The sequence below is a fragment of the Mustela nivalis genome (genome assembly GCF_964662115.1).
Source record: "Mustela nivalis genome assembly, chromosome: 7".
Classification (NCBI taxonomy): domain Eukaryota; kingdom Metazoa; phylum Chordata; class Mammalia; order Carnivora; family Mustelidae; genus Mustela; species Mustela nivalis.
In genome coordinates, this window is record NC_139026.1 from 122,530,441 (window position 1) to 122,551,149 (window position 20,709).

At 44.0% G+C, this 20,709-nt stretch overlaps 1 protein-coding gene and 1 pseudogene across 2 annotated transcripts in view; one reads left to right on the top strand and one right to left on the bottom strand.

The window, feature by feature from the left end:
• The window catches only part of LOC309869061 (heterogeneous nuclear ribonucleoprotein A1 pseudogene), a 361,742-nt pseudogene that overhangs the window by 160,949 nt on the left and 180,084 nt on the right, over positions 1–20,709 (top strand). The gene's annotated exons all lie outside the window — the stretch shown is intronic.
• On the bottom strand, positions 1,786–20,709 carry LOC309869056 (phytanoyl-CoA dioxygenase, peroxisomal-like). Its single transcript, XM_082739561.1, has 9 exons — positions 20,391–20,709; positions 17,175–17,233; positions 15,109–15,219; positions 14,313–14,481; positions 10,504–10,585; positions 8,932–9,113; positions 6,210–6,359; positions 4,532–4,666; positions 1,786–2,091 (listed from the first exon to the last, which is right to left on the bottom strand). The coding sequence occupies exons 1-9, from the start codon at positions 20,463–20,465 to the stop codon at positions 2,038–2,040; spliced, it is 1,017 nt and encodes a 338-aa protein (XP_082595687.1). The 5' UTR covers positions 20,466–20,709; the 3' UTR covers positions 1,786–2,037.

Below are 20,709 nucleotides of genomic sequence, written 5' to 3' on the forward strand. Positions count from 1 at the left end.
TCCTTAAGATTGCTCTGGTGGTTTGGGGGATCTTTTGTGATTCCATACAAATAAATTATTTCTTCTGTGAAATATGCCATTGGAATTTTGATAAGTATTGCACTGAACAAGTAGATTACTTTGGGTAGTGTGGACATTTTAACAATATTCATTCTTCTCATCCATGAGCACAGGGTATCTTTCCATTTAGTTGTGTGTTCACAGATAGAAGAGGATCCTTCCTATTCGCTTTGTATAAGGGGATCCTTCTATTCGCTTTGGTGTGCACTTTGAGTACCTCCTATAGTCCTTTGAGGTTAGTCTCCAGGCAAAGAAAACACTCTCCCAGGGTAAATCCCCGTTCCACCCACTGTGAAACCAGCTGTTCCTCATTCTGCCCAGATGCCCCATAGTCCCCTTCCAGCTCTTCATTTTGCTGCTGACTTTCGCTCCCACCTCTTCCAGGTGGATCCACACAGACAAAACAATCCATCCTAACTCATCCCAGTGCTGTCTTTGTTCCACATCTAGTCCTATGACATGGAACGGATGGTTGGGTGTTTGTGAAATGAATGAATGAACAAGAGGAACACAGATAAAATGGGCGATGAATTGTTTCCTGATTGACTCATTGGCATGCGCTCAAAAATGCATAAGGGAAGTAACTAATTGTGCTATCTGGTTTTCCTATTGAAGTTTATTTTTTCTAATTTATTTTACATTTGAAATTAGTTTGAAAAGGCTTTTTGGTGGAACAGGGCTCCATACATGCTGTTTGCACAGGCTTTCCTCATGTACATTTTATGTCCAGTTATTCCGTAAAGCAGTTTCCTTGAGCCCTGTCAGGGATAGTCTTGCCTTCTTCAGCTTCCAGCTGGACCTGAACTTAAATAGGCTGCCCTCACAAAGAACCTGACAAAAACAGTGAAACTCTTTAGGAAAACCTGTGCTTAGCAGATTAACAAGAAAAGGACTCTTGTTATTTCTCAGCAAATTGTTATTTTTAAAAATCAAGACTATGTCTCATTTCTGTCCCCAATTTGTGTACAAATCTGGCACTGACTAAAATAAAAACACCTTCCATGAGGCCCAAAGGTGGCTCAGTGGATTAAGCCTGTGCCTTAGACGCAGGTCTTGATCACAGGGTCCTGGGATTGAGCCCCTTGTCTGGCTCCCTGTTCATGGGGCTCTCTGCCTCGCCCTCCGCCCTCCCCACTGCTCATGCATGTGTGTGTGTGTGTGTGTGTGTGTGTGTGCGTGCGTGTAGGTCTCTCTAAAAAAAAAAAAATACAAAAAATCTTCAAAATAAAATAAATTCTCCCAGTTCATGCCCATTAGAAACCTAAACTATCTAAAATTGTTCCTGTAGTTTGAAAGAGTTTAGGTTTCGTTCAAAAATGCAGAGGGTTTTCAGCTGCCTTACCCAATAAAAAATAGCAGATGAAGCCACCTTAGTCTTCCTTCTTCAGGAACAGAGAAAAACAACTTGGAAAGATCCAGTCTTTTTTTTATTTTTATTTTTTTTTTAAGGAGACTGCCTGGGTTGGAGAAGTCATGCAAGGAATCCTGTGTCAGAGCACAAGCATCCCCCTTATTTCTACTCCACAATGCCCTTCCTTACATGTGCCTGTGTTAGATGGTGTTCTAGATCTGAGAAATCTCTCGTGCCATGAAGTCAGGGGATGGTGTGTTTTCCAGAAGAGGGATGCAAGAGTCCACGTACCCGGAGTTTCAAAGGATACCTTTCTGCTTGGGCAAAGAGCTAACTGAATCAAAGAAACTGATTGAACACACTTAAATAAGATATGAAACACATTTATTAGCTGCGACCCTCAGTTTTCCTGAAAACAGTAATCAACCACTGTTAACATAGCTTCCTCCATGAAACCAACAGCTCTGCACGCAGAACTAACCACATACCAGCAAGTACCTTATCCTCGTGTCATGATTTGGAGAACAAGCGATAGAAAAGATTAGCATAGCTTCTTAAGAAAACATTTTCCCCAGGCACCTTGATTTGTTCTGTTTTCTCTAGAAGAGCTCAAGCGGACGGCTATCTCATAGGTTGATCCTCTTTCCTTTCACCAGCCGCACTCGAAATCTAAGCACATCCTGGAAATAAAACCAAGCACAGTCAGTGGATGGAACACAGGGATCTGTTCAGCATGAGACGAAGTAGATTTCTAGCATCTACCAAGAGCTAAATGGAAAAACTCTGCACAGTAGTCCTATCAACTGGTAAAGAAACCATATTCTAAGACTTCAAATAATGTACTTGCCCACATCTAGAATAGTGTTGACCAAACTAAGAGAGCAAGTCCCCAGAAGGTCAGCCTGTGTTATTTGGCACTGCTGTTGACCACAGGTGTCTTCAACTGGCTAAACACAGTGTTTGGTCACAACAGTCCACACTGCCCCTTGTCCTGCATTCCTTTAGACACTGCCCCATTTACAGTGATCTGCTCCTACGTGCAAGTGATGTCATGAGTTACGGATTGATTTGGGTTTTTTTTCCTTTGTTCTTAATAAAACAATTCAGACTGGGGCGCCTGGGTGGCTCACTGGGTTAAAGCCTCTGCCTTCGGCTCAGGTCATGATCTCAGGTCCTGTGATCGAGCCCCCCCATCAGGCTCTCTGCTTGGCGAGAGCCTGCTTCCTCCTCTCTCTCTCCACCTGCCTCTCTGCTTGCTTGTGATCTCTCTCTGTGTCAAATAAATAAATAAAATTTTAAAAAATAAAACAATTCAGACGTTTTTGTTTCTTGTTTATTTTTGAGCCAATTAGCTAGGTCAGGTGGAAGAAATGGTTTTGGAATTGGACCTGACTCCAAAATGTACCTCTGTCACTTACATCACTCAGGCCAACCTCTTGGGCTTTTCACTTTCTTACTAAGAGCGCGGAGTGAGGGGCTCCTGGGTGGCTCAGTCAGTTAAGTGTCCGACTCAGGTCATGATTTCAGGGTGCTGGGTTCGAGCCCTGTCTTGGGCTTCTCGCTCAGTGAGGAGTCTGCTGGAGATTACTTCCCGTTCTCTCCTCTCCCCCCGGCTTGTGTGCACTCTCTCTCGCTCAAATAAATAAAGTTTTCTTAAAAAAAAAAAAATGAGAAAGACCGTTGCACTGGGATTTGGTGAAGAAAGTAAGACTAGAGATATGAAAGAGCTCTTATAACTCACAAAGAACTATGTAGCAGAAATTAATATCATTATTCTAAGTAAAGCTAGGAACTATATCTGCAAGACTAACATTTTCAAATAAGTACAGGTGGGGCACTTGGGTGGCTCAGTCCGTTAAGCATCGGTCTTTGGCTCAGGTCATGATCTCAAGGTTCTGGGATCCAGCCCCTCAGTAAGCTCCCCACTCAGCAGGGAGTATGCTTCTCCCTCTCCCTTTGCCTGCCGCCCTTCCTGCTCGCTCTCTCTCTCTCTCAAATAAATGAAATAAATACAGAAGGCAATGACTTACCACACCCTGACAAACCACAAACATAATATATGCTTTTTTTTCTGCTTTAAAATTCAGAGTGTTCCACGGAAGCCCCACTTGACAAAATATGATGCACTTTAAGCACTGGACCAAGGGAGGAGGACAGAGGGTCTACCATCTACCGTGTGAAATGAGAGCCTTTGCAGATGTGGGATAGAGTCATAGATGCTAAAGGGAGAAGGGGCAAGGGAGAAGTCAGATTTTAAGCTGGGAAGGAGTTTCAGAAGATGACTCCTAATGGCACGGTAGCTTAGTGCTGGTGTATGGTACTCTTCAGAGTACTGGAAGGCCCAGAGTTATCATGACGCTTGGTCTCCTTGGGGGTCTCCCCCATAGGAAATGCATGTATTTATGATGAATGCAAATTAAAACATAAGATCAGCTTCTTGGTTCAGTGGCTAAAATGGACTCATTCACAAAGAAAATATGTTTATTTTTGCGTTGACTACAGTTTGTCTGGTGACCATCATCATCAGCTTTGAATGTTCTAGTTACAAAGAATTTACAAGTGATGTATATTAAGTAGAAAGGCTACGAAATAATGTCTCTATCCCCCACGGATAAGCATCAGTGGTTTCTGAAGTCCGCTCCATGAAACTCCAGATGCCAACTGACCCAAACAAAACCTGCTTAGGAATGGCTTTCTGGGAGTCTCCCTGGATTTGTAGATACGTCAATACTCTGCGCTATACAAATAAAGGAGGCCTATGGGTGAGAGCCCAAGCCTCTAACTTTCCTTCTGTGCGTTCAAGAAGGTGGCCTTCGTCCTTCACTTGCTCTCCTCCAGATCTGTTTTCTGTTTCCACCTGTCCATCCTGGAACAGAATAGCCTGCGTACCACAGGGTGGCCAAAGACATAAAAAAGCACGGGGTGCTCAGATGCCCCAGCTGGGGACGTGCGTACAAGCTGAAATTCCACTATAATTCTTAGTGGGTCTCAGCAATGCTTCTGCAAGGCGCTCTAAACAAAGCATGTTACACTTCTAAATTACAACAGGTATGAGAGTTGTTAAGCATCTGAAGAAAAGAAGACAAAAAAGTCTTAACCTGTCATCTCAGAAAAGCATACCTGCAGCCTGGTGTCATCTGGAATTCCAAATAATTTTTTTCCAATCCGTAAATAATCCCTCTCAGTGATTTCTTGACTGGTGCCTTTCACATCAATGTAGTGGCAGTCCGCCCCAGCGAAATGGCAGGTAATTGCCTGTGCAGAGTGACAAGGTTAATACTGGGAAAACCCCATTCCATTAACACCAACAACCGAACAGGAAGACTTCTTTTAGAAAGTCAGCAATTTCACTCAGCGTTTGATTTCTAGAATGTTCCATGCTGTCCTATATTAGTCTCTTCAGGGTTCAGTATCTCTTTTTCCCCAGGTACAGTTTAAGTCTGACTGAGAAATACAAGAGGTTTTTAGCTCCCTGCGATCCTTGTTTTTAAAAAGGGCAGGGAACATAACGACATGAGTAAGAGGACTTTAACTTTTCAACATGTCAATTTTCTAGTGTGTGGATGTCCTCAAGTCCTAAACAGGAATGTGTTCCAGGGTTCTTCACCATTTTCTTAGTCAAGGAAGTTAGTTACTCAGTTGAGTTTGTGGTGAGTTGTCATTTCAATGGCTATGGATCATGAAAACAAACAAACAACAACCCACAAAAATACCTTGCAAAGGACAATTATATACACACCACCCCTCTGAAATAAAATGGACACTTTGAGTCCAATAGCATCACATACGATCCCCATCCTCTTTCTGTCTGAAGGTAAGATGGAGGTTACTTGGTTCACCCCATTCTTGAAAAACAAGCTAATCTAAACTCACTTTCCTAGTTTCAGGTTAGTTCTCTTGAGGCGACTGCCTACTAAAGGGACTGCCCGCTTTGCCCAGAACATCGAATTTTGATGCAGTGGAGTCACAAACTCCATTTCTCACAGAAGCCCTCATACCATGCCAAGGAGGAGCGACATCTGAGGCCAAAGAGGAAAAGGGCACACCCATATACATGTGTTTTTGCATTTTTTTAAAGGGAAACCGGGAAACTAACCCTTAACCTCAGGGAGACAGTGGTAGTTGGTGTGAAAAACTGGAAGGTTTCACTCAGCCCCACAAAACGTCCCAATATTTAGTATGGAGAGCCATGTTATATGGGGAAATGAAGTCCACAGTACTGTCAGATCTGCTGAATTTTTTGGAAGCGAGAAATCTGGGACTATGAGAAATTTTGTCAGTTTTAAATCATTAGGTGTTTAAAACAATCTGAAGTGAAAAACAAATTGTGGGACTCAGGTATGAAATATATGGCTGCCTGTGAAATCTGAGGTCTGGGCAGCCAATTCAGAATGTTTGCATAGAGTTGATCATGGTTTTCCAAATAAGAAAACTCTTATAAACCTTCCTCTTACGTGGTTACTATGAGCTATATACATTCCAGATTTTATGATTTTTATATGCCAGCCATTGTTTCTGCCTCCAAACGCACAGGCTATGGGCTCCCAAGTATGTTCTTCTTCTGAAGCTATTCTATGAATGCTCATAATTCACTATCAGCAGGATTATGATCCTGAGCTCACCTGGTTTCTTACTGATATGAACCAAAAAGCATGAGGTAGCAAATAGATTTCCTGGTAAATAAACCAGACTAAACGCCAGTTTAGTTCAATGTCATAAATCTCATAGTTTCACATGTCTCAACGTTTTTGTTTCTAATGTATTCATCTTTGGAAAGTACAGTGATGGGAATGCATACCTTCCGGTATCCTTGAGTTCTGTTCCAACCAGATCCATGGATGAGCAAAGGATGAAAGAAAACAGTGTCTCCCTTCTCCATCACAAGATGCACTCGGGGGCAGTTTTCATCATAGTCCCGAATCCCGTAGAACATTATGTTAACTCCTTCCTAGAACACATAAGAGAAATAAGACTATATTTGGGGAACCCAATGATTAAGAATTTTGTCAATGACTCCTTAAGAAAAGCAAAGTTTTCATAAGTTCTGCTAAGAGAAAAACATAAAAAGATTCTTCAAAGCAACTGTAAATATACAAAAACTTCTCAGACATCTGGTTGTAAAAATCATGGATTTGGGAGCCCAAATGAAGAATATGAAATTTCCACTTATCCTTCATTACCGAATTATAAATGAAGATCTAGACCAACTTTGCATTTTGCAGTTAACATGGGAGATCCCCTTTCCAGCATGAATCTGTAATCCCACTTTCCCCACATGACATTCTTCTCCCCCGTAACTTTGCCTAAATCATTCTTCTATTATTCAGGAGTACCTCTGGGAAGCAAACTGTTTTCTCAGGCCAGAAGAGAGAAAATGTTCAAGTCTCCTCAGCTCAGAAAGCACTCATGTCACAACCAGAGTAAAGAAAGAATAGTAAATTACAACACTGTGCTTTTTTAGAACTACTTCCAATGTTAGCTATTGCTTTAAGTAATGGCTATGGGGGGAGCACGGTATCCCAGTCCCTTTCATAGGACTGTCCCACATTCTTCTGGGGAAGGATTCTTTCCTGCTGGACTGTGTTGGGCCTTTCATCCAGTGCCCTTCTCTCCTGGCTAGGTGCACATGTAACCTATGCAAAGTCAATCTGAACTCCGACTGTCATCACTTAGAATCTGAGCAGAGGATCGATCAAAGGCATTGGTCATGGTCAAGGTTCAACTGCCCCCACCAAGTGCCCCATCCTGACTTCCCACTGACACACTCCCACTTTTCCTGCTTACCAGAGCCAGCCAGCCTTTCCATGGACTCAGCATGTGCCTGCGACCCTCCAAGACACACTCTTTGGCTTAAGTCAGCCACAGCCCACTTCTGTTGCCTGCAACAAACTTTCCCTAAGCCTCAACTCAGTTTTCCATAAACCTCAACAGTTTATGAATCTCACAATTTCAGATTTTTGTATCAGAATCCAGACTCAAAGATTTATACTTGACACTAATCCTCAGTGTAAGAATTCTAATTGAGACAGAAGTCCTGAAAGCCATATTCTTTAATTCCTACAAAAAAAACCACATGCATTCTTCCCACCTGAACAACACGTGCTCTTCTGGGGTTTTCAGACTTTATTGTCTTTTTTTTTTTTTAAGATTTTATTTATTTATTTGACAGACAGAGATCACAAGTAGGCAGAGAATCAGGCAGAGAGTGAGGAAGAAGCAGGCTCCCCGCTAAGCAGAGAGCCCGATGCAGGGCTCTATCCCAGGACCCTGGGACCATTATTTGAGCCGAAGGCAGAGGCTTTAACGCACTGAGCCACCCAGGTGCCCTGAGACTTTACTGTCTGGGTCCTACAACACTCATTGTCTCCTCTCTCTTTTCTCTGCCTCTGGACTCCTCACTTCCAGTACCTCCTGCTCTAGATCTCAAGATTATCATTTTTGATGAGTCGATTTGATCTCACCATTCATGGGCTCAAAAGCATTCAATAGTTCAATCAATAAACCATACAACAGGCAGGCAATGGAATACTACTCATCCTTTCCCAGAGCCTTCGCTGGTCTCTCTAGCAGGAAGGAGATGATTCCTCCCTCGTCTTTCTCCTAAGATCTAGCATCAGTGGGTAAGAATTACTGATAAGAATTCTTGATTACTGATTAGAATTAGAAACTACTGATAAGAATTAGCTGATGCATGCATCTGGAGTTGTGAGTGTTTATGTCTGACCTCTGCAATGAAGCTTGATGATTTTAGATCCTATATAGCGCCTACCAGAGTTCCCCACACTGGTGAGCTTTCCAAAACTTCTTGAAAGTAAGATGATTATTCTACGTGACATGGTTGATTTTCCCCTGATCCTGGTTGCAAAACCGAAAACAATGTTTTGCTAAGAAAGGAAACTCCATCTCATTGTTAAAGTTCTGTATGGAATCAGATCTAAAATTAAAACAATAGGGCGTGTGGGTAGCTCAGTGGTTTAAGCCTCTGCCTTTGGCTCAGGTCATGGTCTAAGGGTCCTGGGATCAAGCCCCGCATTGGGCTCTCTGCTCAGTGGGGAGCCTGCTCCCCCTTCTCTCTCTGCTTGCCTCTATGCCTACTTGTGACCTCTCTCTCTATGTCGAATAAATAAAACCTTCAAAAATAAATAAATAAAAATAAAATCAGAACAATAAATATTCTGGTTAAGATTTATCTGCTAGGGCACCTAGGTGGCTCAGGGAGTCAGGTATCAGACTCTGGATTTTGGGATCAGCTTATGATCACAGGGTCACAAAATCAAGCTGCATGTTGAGCTAGTGTTCACCAGAGTCTACATGTTCCTCCCCCTCTGCCTCTCTCTGCCCGCACCACCTCTCACAAGTATCACGAGCAAATATCACGACTTGTCTCCCTTTATCCCTTCTCTCTCGGTGTTTGACTCAAATAAATAAATGAATAAAATCCTAAAAAATAAAAGGAGGGAGGAAGGAAGTGATGGAAGGAAGGAAGGAAAAAGGAAAGGAAGGAAAGAAGGGATTTATACCTCCCACTTGGGATAAGCATGTGGCTTCAGGTCGCCTTTGTGACTGCCCGGGAGCACACACAGGCAGCCATTGTTCCGGTCGATGTGCTCCATGGCTGTCCAAGCACCAACTATGTTATTGCTGGGCCTGATGGGGAAATAGTGCAGATCCTGGTGCAAGGGGTGGCGGGATGTCTTCTTGCCTGAAACAGAACCTGCTGTTAAACCACACTTGAACCTCAGAATTCATCTCCTCTGCCTGAAAACCAGATCGGTGTCTATCCCTTCAGAACCCAAAGAAGTGAAACCACACTACAGACAATCAGCCTGGAGAGATAAGCACCAAATTGGAATATCAAATCAACAGCGTGACTCCAGATCCTACCCTTTTTTCCTGGGTTTCTGACAGCGAGGGATTCCCACCATTCTCTAGCAACTCATAACATGTTATGATCTCTATTGTGCTTTATTCCATTGTAACTCTGATTTGGGCACAAAGCCTAGCGCTCAAAGAAAAGTTTGGTCAACTGAAGAGAGTAACCAAATTTGAAGTTCCCTGTTAGCCCTCTAAGTGGCTGATACAAACACTATCGAGTAACTAAATTAATAAAAGGCTTCCAAGAAGATCTTCACAGAACTAAGAGCACTTGGTAAACAGTTATTATGTAGAATCAGAGATCACAGAACCACATTTACATGTTCCCTGTTTTGCACTCTGAACTTGGTACTGTTCCCCTATGCCCAACCCCAATGTCTCTAAGCAAGACATCCAGGGTAGGAGAGATTTCATGGTGCTACACTACAGGCTAGTCACATAAAACTCTCCTGGCCTCAAAAGTGGAAAACAATAAAGAATTCTGAAGGACCAATTTATTACTGCTTGTAGAGTAGAATTTCTCAGCATGGACCAAGAGCTTTTGGCTTAAAAAAATGCAGATTCTTGGGGGTGCCTGGGTAGCTCAGTCAGTTAAGCATCTCTTGATTTCAGCTCAGGTCTTGATCTCAGGGTTATGAGTTCAAGTCCCAGGTTGGGCTCCACGCTGGGCATTTAGCCTACTTAAAAAAAATTATTTTTTAGTGCAGATTCCTGGGTTTTAGCTTCCAAATCAGTTTCTCTGGGAGTGAGATCTTAGGAGCTATATTTTAGCAAGCACAAGACATTTTAAGTCAAGTGATGTATGTGATTTATAAGAAAGCTTTAATTTTGAAGATAATAATATCTTCAATCAGGAGGACAGAATTCACACCATCATTGGTGAGAATAGTTAACAAAGCTTAGGGACAATAATTATAATAATAAAAGCCTATGGTTTATGTGCAGTCATGTTTATTAAACCAAACTTTTGAGCAGCAAGCCAGTCAGTTGTCCAGAAATCCAACAATAACCTTAGTCATTGTTAACATCTGAAATCGTTCTTCTACCTCACTATTGTTATGATGTATGCTATTTTAAGACAAATAAAAGGACATATATATTTAGTTATCCAAATTTAGCAGTTACACACACAGCTAGAGTTAGAACACCTTAAACTCTCTCTTTTCCTCTTTTTTTTTGGGGGGGGGACTTCTCCATAACAAGTAAGAGCCCTTTACCAGTATCTGGAGGTTTGTTTATCAGCATTGTATGCAGGGCCATAATATCAGGTCCAGTGAAGCACTCCACATATTTCAGAATCTAAGGGAAAAGAAGAAAAAAAGTTTGATAAGAAATCCAATGCACATGGGGCGCCTGGGTGGCTCAGTGGATTAAGCCGCTGCCTTCGGCTCAGGTCATGATCTCAGTGTCCTGGGATCGAGCCCCGCATCAGGCTCTTTGCTCAGCGGGAGCCTGCTTCCTCCTCTCTCTCTGCCTGACTCTCCGCCTACTTGTGATCTTTCTCTCTGTCAAATAAATAAATAAAATCTTAAAAAAAAAAAAAAAAGAAATCCAATGCACAAAAGTGGCACAAAGTACAACTATCTATACAAGAGCCAAGATGCCTTCATTCAGCACTTGGTAGGAGCACCTGAGTTGCTCAGTCAGTGAAGCTTCCAACCCTTGATTTCTGCTCAGGTCACGATCGCACAGTCACAGGATCAAGCCCTGCACTGGGCACTTTGTTCGGTGAGGAGTCGACTTGAGATTCTATCCCTCTGCCCATCCCCTCCAAATATATATATATTTATTTATTTATTTAAAAACCACTTAGTATTTCACAACATTACAAACTCAGCTTGAAAGCAGGAAAAACTTGTAAGTCTGCAAGACTCTGAATTAAACAGGCTTTTCCAAGCCAGTTGGAACCGTAACCAATTTTCTACATGGGAGGCATGTGGGGACGCCTGTGTGGCTCAGTGTGTTAAGCCTCTGCCTTCGGTTCAGGTCATGATCCCAGGGTCCTGGGATCGAGCCCCGCATCCGACTCTCTGCTCAGCGGGAAGCCTGCTTCTCTTCCTCTCTCTGCCTGCCTCTCTGCCTACTTGTCATCTCTGTCTGTCAAATAAATAAATAAATAAATAAATGAAAAAATCTAAAGAAAAGAGAGAGAGAGAGAGAAGCATGTGTTTCTCTGAGAAATCAACTGGAAAGGGCAGAGATAAACCATTCCTTCAAATGGAACTGTCCATAGTTGCCCAGCGAACAGGCAGCTTCCTCTCCGCCCCCAATAAGACTCTTCATAAGGAGGGACCATGAGGGGGGCCTGGCTGGCTCAGTAGGTAGAGCATGCAACTCTTGAGCTGGGCTTTGTGAGTTCAAGCCCCACGATGAGCATAGAGCATACTTAAGAAAAAACGAAGGGACCATGAGAGGCCCCAACATGTGCAACGGCCATGCGTAGCCCAGAGGAAAAGAGAAGGGCAACTGGGGTGCTACCTCTTTACCTCTAACCCACCGAGGGAGGGGTACATGCAGAAAGGAGTCGGCGGTGTATGCCGACTACCTGCAGGGGGCTTTATGCATCAGCCCACCTAAACCACACAGCGATTCCAGAAAGTAATGCCTCCATGGATGAATAATCCTTTAAAGTGAACACCCCAATAAATAAGCCCATAGATAATAAACTGCCCAAGTTTGCGGGGCCAATTCAATGAGAAAGATGGTACTGAATCTCCAATTCTGTCTGACTCCAAAAAATGAAGAATGTTCTACTGCTTTCTCATTGTTTGATCCTGTGTAGAAGGAATACTGGCAATTTGAGCAGGAAATGCTTGAAATGAAACCAAAATCCTAGAAGTCAGGCCTCCTACTTGTTTGTTTATAAAGCATGTCAACTTTTGCAATTTCCTTAGGCCATTATTTTCTTTCTTTCCTTTTTAAATAATCCCTAATTCCACCATGGGGCTCAAACACAACTAAGTTGTGGGGCTCCCACAACTAAGCCAGCCAGGTGCCTCTGACCAGTATTTTCTAAACCTCAGTGACCCTCAAGAGCCATTTTACCATTTCCATCATACTTTACAGAGGTGCCCAATATAGTTAGCCAACAATTTTTCCAAACTAACTTACGTCTTATCCTGATTAATACTATTCCTGAGGTCCTAGGTTGGCTGTGCTGGGTATTTTTTCCAATACACATTAAAATAAATACCTAATTACTAAAATCGGGACCCACCTCCTAAAAATCATTGCATGAACCAGCAATTGCGTGGTTCAGATTTTAGAGCGGTGGGAAACCTGGATGTCCCAATCGTGCTAACTCTACCCTGTGCTGCCACTAATGTCAAGATTTTCCTCCTTGGTGGATGCACACAACTTCCATTTCCATAGCAGGACTTGAGGCTGGGAAGTCATATCCCCTGCTGTCCCCCACCCAAGGGGCTGGACTTCATAGCTGGCTTACTTGTACACAGTGTTTTTTATGAGGCAAATTTTCTTTATTTTTAAAATTATTTTAAATGTGGTTTTTATAAAGATTTTATTTATTTGTCATATTATTTGCCAGAACAAAAAAGAAAGCAGTAGGTAGAGGGAGAAGAGGGCTCCCTACTGAGCAAGGAGCCTGATGTAGGACTTCATCCCAGGACACAGGGATCCTGACCTGAGCCCAAGGCAGGTACTTAACCAACTAAGTCACCCAGGTGTCCCATTTAAAAAAGGATTTTTTTTTTAAGTTTTAAGTAACCTCCACAACCAGCCTGGGGTTCGAACTCACAACCCAAAGACCAGGAGCCACATGCTTGGGCCACTTGGGTGGCTCACTTGGCTAAGCAATTGAGCCTTGGTTTCAGCTCAGGTCATGATGCCAGGGTCCAGTGATCCCGCCCTATGTTAGGTTCTGTGCTCAACAGGGAGATGCTTGAGATTTTCTCTTTCCCTCTCCCTCTGACCCTCCTCCTCCTCCCACCCTCTCTCTAAAATAAACACATAATTCTTTAAAAAAACAAAAACAAAAACAAAAAGGAGCATGCTCTACCAATGGAGCCAGCCAGGTGCCCCCATTGGGCAAATTCTCTAATAGCACTTGCGGTTATAATTTCCAGCATGTACTATATGCAATGTGTCCTTTAAACCATTCTAAATAAATTGTTCATTATCTGTGATACATTTATGCAATGGCATGTTACGCAATAGTTTAAAAGTATGATATAGATTAACATATAAGTGATATAGAAGGATGTGTAAGATCTACTATAAGTGTAGAAACTACACTTGTAAAGTGGACAACCCGTATGTTCCCATGTGACACAAAAGGTGGGGGTAGACAGATGTACCTGCAGAGCCATGAGAGACTTCTTGATGAAGACACCAGAAAGCTTGTTGTGAGTGGGGCTGGAGGGTGGGAGACTTTCCTTTTCACCTTATGCCCTTCTGTACCATGTGGATGTCTTTGTAAATCTGAACTACTCTTAAAGAATATTGATTTTTTAAAAAATGAGTTTAAATCTGAACACAAACTTAAACCTCTACTGACCAGTTCATAAGACAAAAAGAAACAATAAATGGATGTCCAGTGAATAGGATCTGCAATTTCCCTCCTGTTGATATGCCCATACCCACAGTGAGAGAGCCTCGTCTCTAAGGCAGAATTCCTGCCCTTTGCAACCAAGAATGATGACCAGACTCCAGAAGAGGGTTCTCCATCTGCCCACGACTGACATTTGGAGCTCGATAAGTCATCATTTGGGGAAGCGACTATTCTCCACTGGAACTATTCTGTTGTTCTGGGACTATTCTGTAGGATCTCTGGGCTCCATTAGCAGCTCACCCACCCACCATGCCCACCTCTACCCTGACAGAAACACACGGTCCCCACCGTGTGCCAACCCAACACGCTCCAGGCACCGCCAAATGTCCGCCTCCATTTGAGAACCACTGATCACCAGCCACAAAACAGAGGGGCCAGATAAAGTGTAAGCAATTCTAGAGGCAAGCACGCAGGTGCGCTATTCACTTAAAAAGAAAACGCAGAAAGTTCTCAAACCTCAGGGAGAGTGCAGTATCTGAAGAGTTCCTCATCTTCTTGGAAATCTTGGATCTTTGAAACCATCTTTTCACTTGGAATAAATTCTGATTTTGCAATGGTTATATCTCTCATTATCTTCACTCCCTGTGGTTTCACCTCCCCTTTGCAGATTCTTTCAAACTCGTTCCTAGAAAATTAAATTGGCAGATGATGTCATGACTGCAGGCTCCAGGCACCTGTCTGGCCAGTTCTGTGGAAAGAGTCTCAGAGATAGAGCAGGGGGCTGTCTCTGCACCAGACTGACCTCCAGGTCAGGCTGAGTAGTTCTGAGGATGGAGAGAGAAAATGACCAGCGCAGCAGCCCCTGTCTCCTCACTGTGAGGCCGGAGCTCACTGCGGGGACTCCCCTATTCCTTAGCCTAACAGAACAGTGAGGAGCCGTCTGTGATGTGGTGTACCTGAGTAATAACGGCAAATAACTTCTCTCACGCTTACCATGGGCCAGGCCCCGTTCAAAGGCATCTGTGTGTACCTCACCTTATCCAGACCTCACAACAACACTGGGGCGTAAATATGATTAACATCCCCATTGTACAGTTGTGAAAACAGGAGTAGAAAGTACGTTGCTCCAGGACACACAACAGGAAGTAGTCTGGCTAAGATGAAAGGCAGCCAGTCTGGCTCCAGAGCTCATGTCCCTAACCACTTCCCGATGAGCCAATCATTGAAAAATACCTGAACACACACACTAATCCTACTCACATTCCCACTGCAAACACAACATAGTTTTGTACAACAACGAAGGTTTCTGTACCGAAAGCGTTCAATATCAGCATCAGACACCAAATTTCTAATGACGAGAAACCCATTTTCTTCATAAAACTTTCTCTGTTCTAGGCTTAGAACATTATTATCCCGAGTATACCTAAAGGAGAAAAAGGAATTACAAATAAGTAAAAGTGAAAAATCACCATCCAACAACAAGTATCAAGAGCCTGAGAAATGTTCATACTCTTCCACCAAGCACTTCTACTTTTTATTTACTCTAAGGAAATAATCTGAATTTTTTTTAAACAAGTCTAGAGGGGATGGTTTATCTATTTTTTTTTTTTTTGAAGTAATCTCTATACCCAATGTGGGGCTCGAACTCACAAACCAGAGATCAAGAGACACATGCTCTTCCCACTGAGCCAGGCAGGCCCCTAATCTGAACATTTTTAAAAGGTTTAAATCTAAAATGGTAATTACTACTGTTACCAAAAAATAGAAGAATAATGAATTATATCTGCTCAATGGGATAGGACACAAGTCTTAGAAATGAAGAGGTTGGGGCCCCTGGGGAGCTCAGTCAGTTAAGCGTGGACTGGTTATTTCAGCTCAGGTCATGATCTCATAGGTCTGAGATCGAGCCCCCACATGGTCTATGGGCTCCGTGGGGAGACTGCTTGAGAGTCTCTCCCTCAGCCTCTCTCCCAACTTGCAATGTGTGCACTTTCTCTCTTAAATAAATAAATCTTCTAAGAAAATGAAGAACATATAACAGCATGTACAGACTTACTATAATAAAATATACTTAGATTTGTGTAAAACCAAGACACAGGGTATCTGGGTGGCTCAGTTGGTCGAGCATCTGCCTTTGGCTCAGGTCATGATCCCAGGGCCTTGGGATCAAATCCTGCATCGGACTCTCTACTCATCAGTGAATCTGCTTTTCCCTCTGCCCCTCAGCCCTGCTCCTGATCACTCATGCGTGCCCGGTCTCTCTCTCTCTCTCAAATAAATAAATAAGATCTTAAAAAAGGTACTTGAAAAAAATGCAAATAAATTTTTAAAACACAGTTTTTAAGTGATTGCTTCTATGTAATGGAATTGTGAATGATTTTTCTTAATTCCTTTTTTTCTCTTTCAAATTTGTTCGATAATGACTACGTATGGTTGTTCGGGTAGGAGACAAATTCAATACATTTTATACTTTAAGTTGTCTAGATCATATCTTCTCAGAAGAAATCAAAGTGACAAAATCCAAGTAAGTGCATAGCATATGCGCAAACTCAGATCACCCAGTCCATTCTTCCAGATTGGAAATGTGGCTCTATGAGAATATTCCATGGAGATCGATGTCTTCCCCTACAAAGGTAATTTAAGATAAACCAAAGACGCTAGCTAATACAGCAACAGGACCACAAGCCATAGGCTAACTTAAATGAGGTATAACATTTCTGAATTTGAACAGCTCTGATATTTTTCCTCTTTCTGAAGTATAAAATACATATAAATTACAGTCATCTTCAAAAATTTTCCTAGTTCTAATTAGAACTTCTCCTGGCAACACTTGATTTGTATAATGAATTTATTTTTAAGAATTTATTTATCCTAGGGCGCCTGGGTGGCTCAGTGGGTTAAAGCCTCTGCCTTCGGCTCAGGTCAAGATCCTAGAGTCCTGGGATCGAGTCCCACATCGGGCTCTCTGCTCCGTGGGGAGCCTGCTTCCTCCTCTTTCTCTGCCTGCCTTCCTCTCTGCCTACTTGTGATCTCTGTCTGTCAAATAAATAAATAAAATCTTTTTTTTTTAAAAAGAAAAGAATTTATTCTCTGTAGAGATAGGAAGGGGGGGGGGGGCAGGGGCAGGAGCAGAAGGAGAGGGTGAAGCAGATTTCCTGCTGAGCACAGAGCCTGACCCATGACTGATCGATCCCACAGCCCATGAGATCATGACCTAAGCCAAAATCAAGAGTTGGATGCTTAACCCAGTAGCCACCCAGGTGCCCCTGTGTAATGAATTTTCACCAGACAACATGAGATGTGTTTTATATCTTAATTACCACTAGGAAATGCTTTATGCACATTGTATGGTTACTAATGACAATTCGATCTACTTACTGGAATTGTGGAGGATGGAAACTGTTAGGAGAAACAGCCCCTGAAGTGGAGTGAGCTACCTAGGTAGGGAATTAAGGCAAATAAAATGAAATTGAGGAGTCAACTTTTTCTCGAAACAACAGTCTGCCCTGAATTAGCTCTCACCAGGGAAGACTGGGTTACACACATAGCTGCGGACAGGCACGCACGGTTGCTTACATCGTCTCATTTCACAGAGCCCAGAGGAGGGACTGGAAGTCCCAAGACCTTTATCACCATCCCTGCTGCCCAGAGCAGGAGAATGAGACTCACAGGGCTCAGTAACTGGGTCCCAGATCATCCAGCAGAAAATGCCTCAGGCCAGACGGACCCATACTCTTGACTTCATAGCTTCCACTGATTTCTTCCACTTACTATTCCCTCCACTAAACTGCCAAGGAAATAAAAATTATAAGGTTTAAATCTAGCAGTACGAAGAAATGTGCTCTTCCAAAGAGAAATTGAATTTAGTGGGAATCCATTCTGAAATACAAGAAACAAACGGTTTGGCTTGTTACTCTTCAAAAAAAAAAAAAAAAATTCTATTAAATAAACAGTGGCGAGGCTTTAAAGTATGAGCCACATAGTTTATATAATTTTAACTTTTTAGTATAATTTTTAGTATAATTTTAACTATCTTAAGATAGAGCTAGAAATTCCTTCTAGTTTTCTATCCAGAGAACTACAGCAAATTTACTAAACCTCTTCTTAATTTTTTTCATTGTTTCTTTAGCTTAAGGAGGAGTGTAAGAATGTCATTACTCTTAAACATGTTATTTTTGTCTTTTCTTTATGTAACTGGGGACAGTATAATCCTGTTTTCCTGGGCAAAGAATTAATGACCTTTGTCAGCTACTAGCAAGATGTGGTGGTCAGAAGGGAGTATTTCAGTCCGCAATTCTTCTCCTTCCATTGTGGGTTCTGGTAGTGGTGACTGCTTTCCTCAGAGAGTTTTTTCAATGATGTGGAAATGTTTCATGTCCTTAATATATAATGTTAGTAAACATGATAAAAATGGGTGCAAAAAGCTATCTATACAGATGGCTGTAATTATGTAAATGTACAGAAAAGAAATAGACCAAAACATTGACGAATAATGATCCGTGAGAGTTGGAATTATAGGTTATATTTGTTTTTTTCTTTATGCTTTAAAAGCCCTGCCCTATGCCAGAACCCACATCTCCTTAGAACCAGTTAAGGCTGGGAAGAGACGGCCACGTGATTTGCATGATTGTTTTCAAGCCCCAACCACAGGCACATTCACTGTTTCTGCAGAGTTGTCCAATACCAGAGCCCCTGGCCTCATCTGTCTATTTAAATCGAAGAGAATAAAGGGGCGCTCAGGTGGCTCAGTGGGTGAATGCCTCTGCCTTCAGCTCAGGTCATGATCCCGGGGTTCTGGGATTGAGCCCTGTATCGGGTTCTCTGCTCCACACAGAGCCTGCTTCCTCTTCTCTCTCTGCCTGCCTCCCTGCCTACTTGGGATCTCTGTCTGTCAAATAAATAAATAGAATCTTTTAAAAAAGAGAGAGAGAGAAGAAAAGAAAAAGGAGAATGAAAAGGAAAACTGCCCCTAGGCATATTTCACGTGCTCAATGGCCACATGGGGCTCCTAGCAATGGATCTGGATAGTGCTGGTGTAGAACATCTCCACCATGGCGGAAGGTTGACAGGATAGTGCTATTCTAGGAAACGCAGATGAAAAAGCAGCTCTAAACTCAACACTATTAGAGAAGCACCAACAGGATCCGAATATATATTTTCAAATTACTATTATTTTTTAAGTAGGCTCACTGACCAGCATGCAGCCCAATGCAGGGCTAGAAGTCAGAACCCTGAGATCAAGAGCTGAGCAAGAATCAAGAGAGGTCTCAGAGACTGAGCTACCCAGGCACCCCAGAATTTTCATAGTAGTCACAGACTGGTCTTGGAAACCTTCATTCTGGTTCCAGTTATCTCCAGTCGCCACACGTTGGTGGTTCTCACCGGTGGGCATGTATCAGAAACAAGTGAGAACAGATTGCTGGGCCCCACTCCGGAGTATGGGGAGTCCACATGAGCCTGGGAATCCGCATGTCTAACAAGTTTCCAGGGGAAGTTGTTGCTGGTCCTGGGAACACACTTTGTCAACCCCTGGTTTCGGTAATTAAATGTCTTTGGTCAAAAGTTTTAATGTCTCCTGGCCTCGGTTTCTGTGTTTTCACTGGTCAAATGAGATTACATAATCGCCTTGATCTGCGACGGGATTTGAGGTGGGCAGTGGTTCTGCTACATCGTGGCTGGAAGTAAAAGTAAAATAAAAGTAAAAAGAGACATTCGCAGAAGCATTTTTAGGAAGGAGTTCAGGATCCTGCACACAGCAAAGCACAGCCTAATCCCATCACTTACGGGGAAATCCCACGCAGTGTCCTCTTTGCCCCCAAAGTACCCCCTGAAAGAGAACACTTAATCGGAGCAGGAGAAACAATTCCATAAAGCATCTGACGTCGTGTCCCGCAGTGACATTTTCCGGGATCCGACACGGGTGGCGCACACATCGCCGCCGCGAGTAACTCCGAAAGAACAACCGGGAGACCTCGTATCCACTCCTGCGGGGCTCAGGGACACCCTGGCGGAGCAGCTCGCACAGCTCTCCTCAAGGAAAGAAGAGCCCGAGGGTGCGGGCCGGTGCCTCCCTCCCTCCCCGCGCCCCAGTGCGCTGCTGCCTGAGTGTCCACCGGCCCGCCCACCCCCGGTGCTCCAGGCAGCCCTGCGCCCCAGTTCAGGAGCGACTGGGACTGTGCTTCGCGCGCCTCGGACTCTGGGCGGTCGGGTGACGCGCGACCAAGTGCAGAAAACGCCACACTAGCTGAGAGCAGGCCCTCAGGAAGAACTTCCATTCTCCCGGGCAAGGCAGGGAAACAGGTCCCAGGAGGGCCGCGAAGCCTGGGGCGGCGCCACAGCAGCCCCTGAGGCCGGCACTGTCACGCGGCCGCCCAGCGAGCAGGCCGGACCCCCGGCTGGGAGCTTGGGGCTACCCGCACTGGGAACCCTCCTGCCCCGGCTCCCCTGCCTCCCCGCCCCTGGGCGCCCGGAACAGCTGACACCAACGCCGGGACGCGGGCGCGCAGGAAGGGGCAGAGTCCGCTGGGCGGCTGTGCCAAGAGCCCTGGAGGCCACCACACTTGCAGCCCGAGCCACGCGCACCGCAAAGGATACGCCGACGCCTGCCGAGCGCTGGCCGAGGTGTCCCAGCACGACGCGCAGGCGGGTGCCTGCATGGGACTGGTTCATGGCTCCCTCGAGGAGACGAGTCAGCCGGGCCTCAGTCTTCCCTCCGGGCGGCGGGCGGGGCGCCGAGCCCTAGGGCCAGGCTGAGCGCTCGGAACTCCGGGGATTCCGCCTTGTGCGGGGGTGCACGGAGCCTCTGAGTCCACGCACTGGGCCACCGACCGGAGCGGACCTCCTCTCCGCGCGCCCAGCCCCTCCGGGATCACAGAGATCCTGCCACACAAAGCAGGGAAACTGGTTTTGAAGG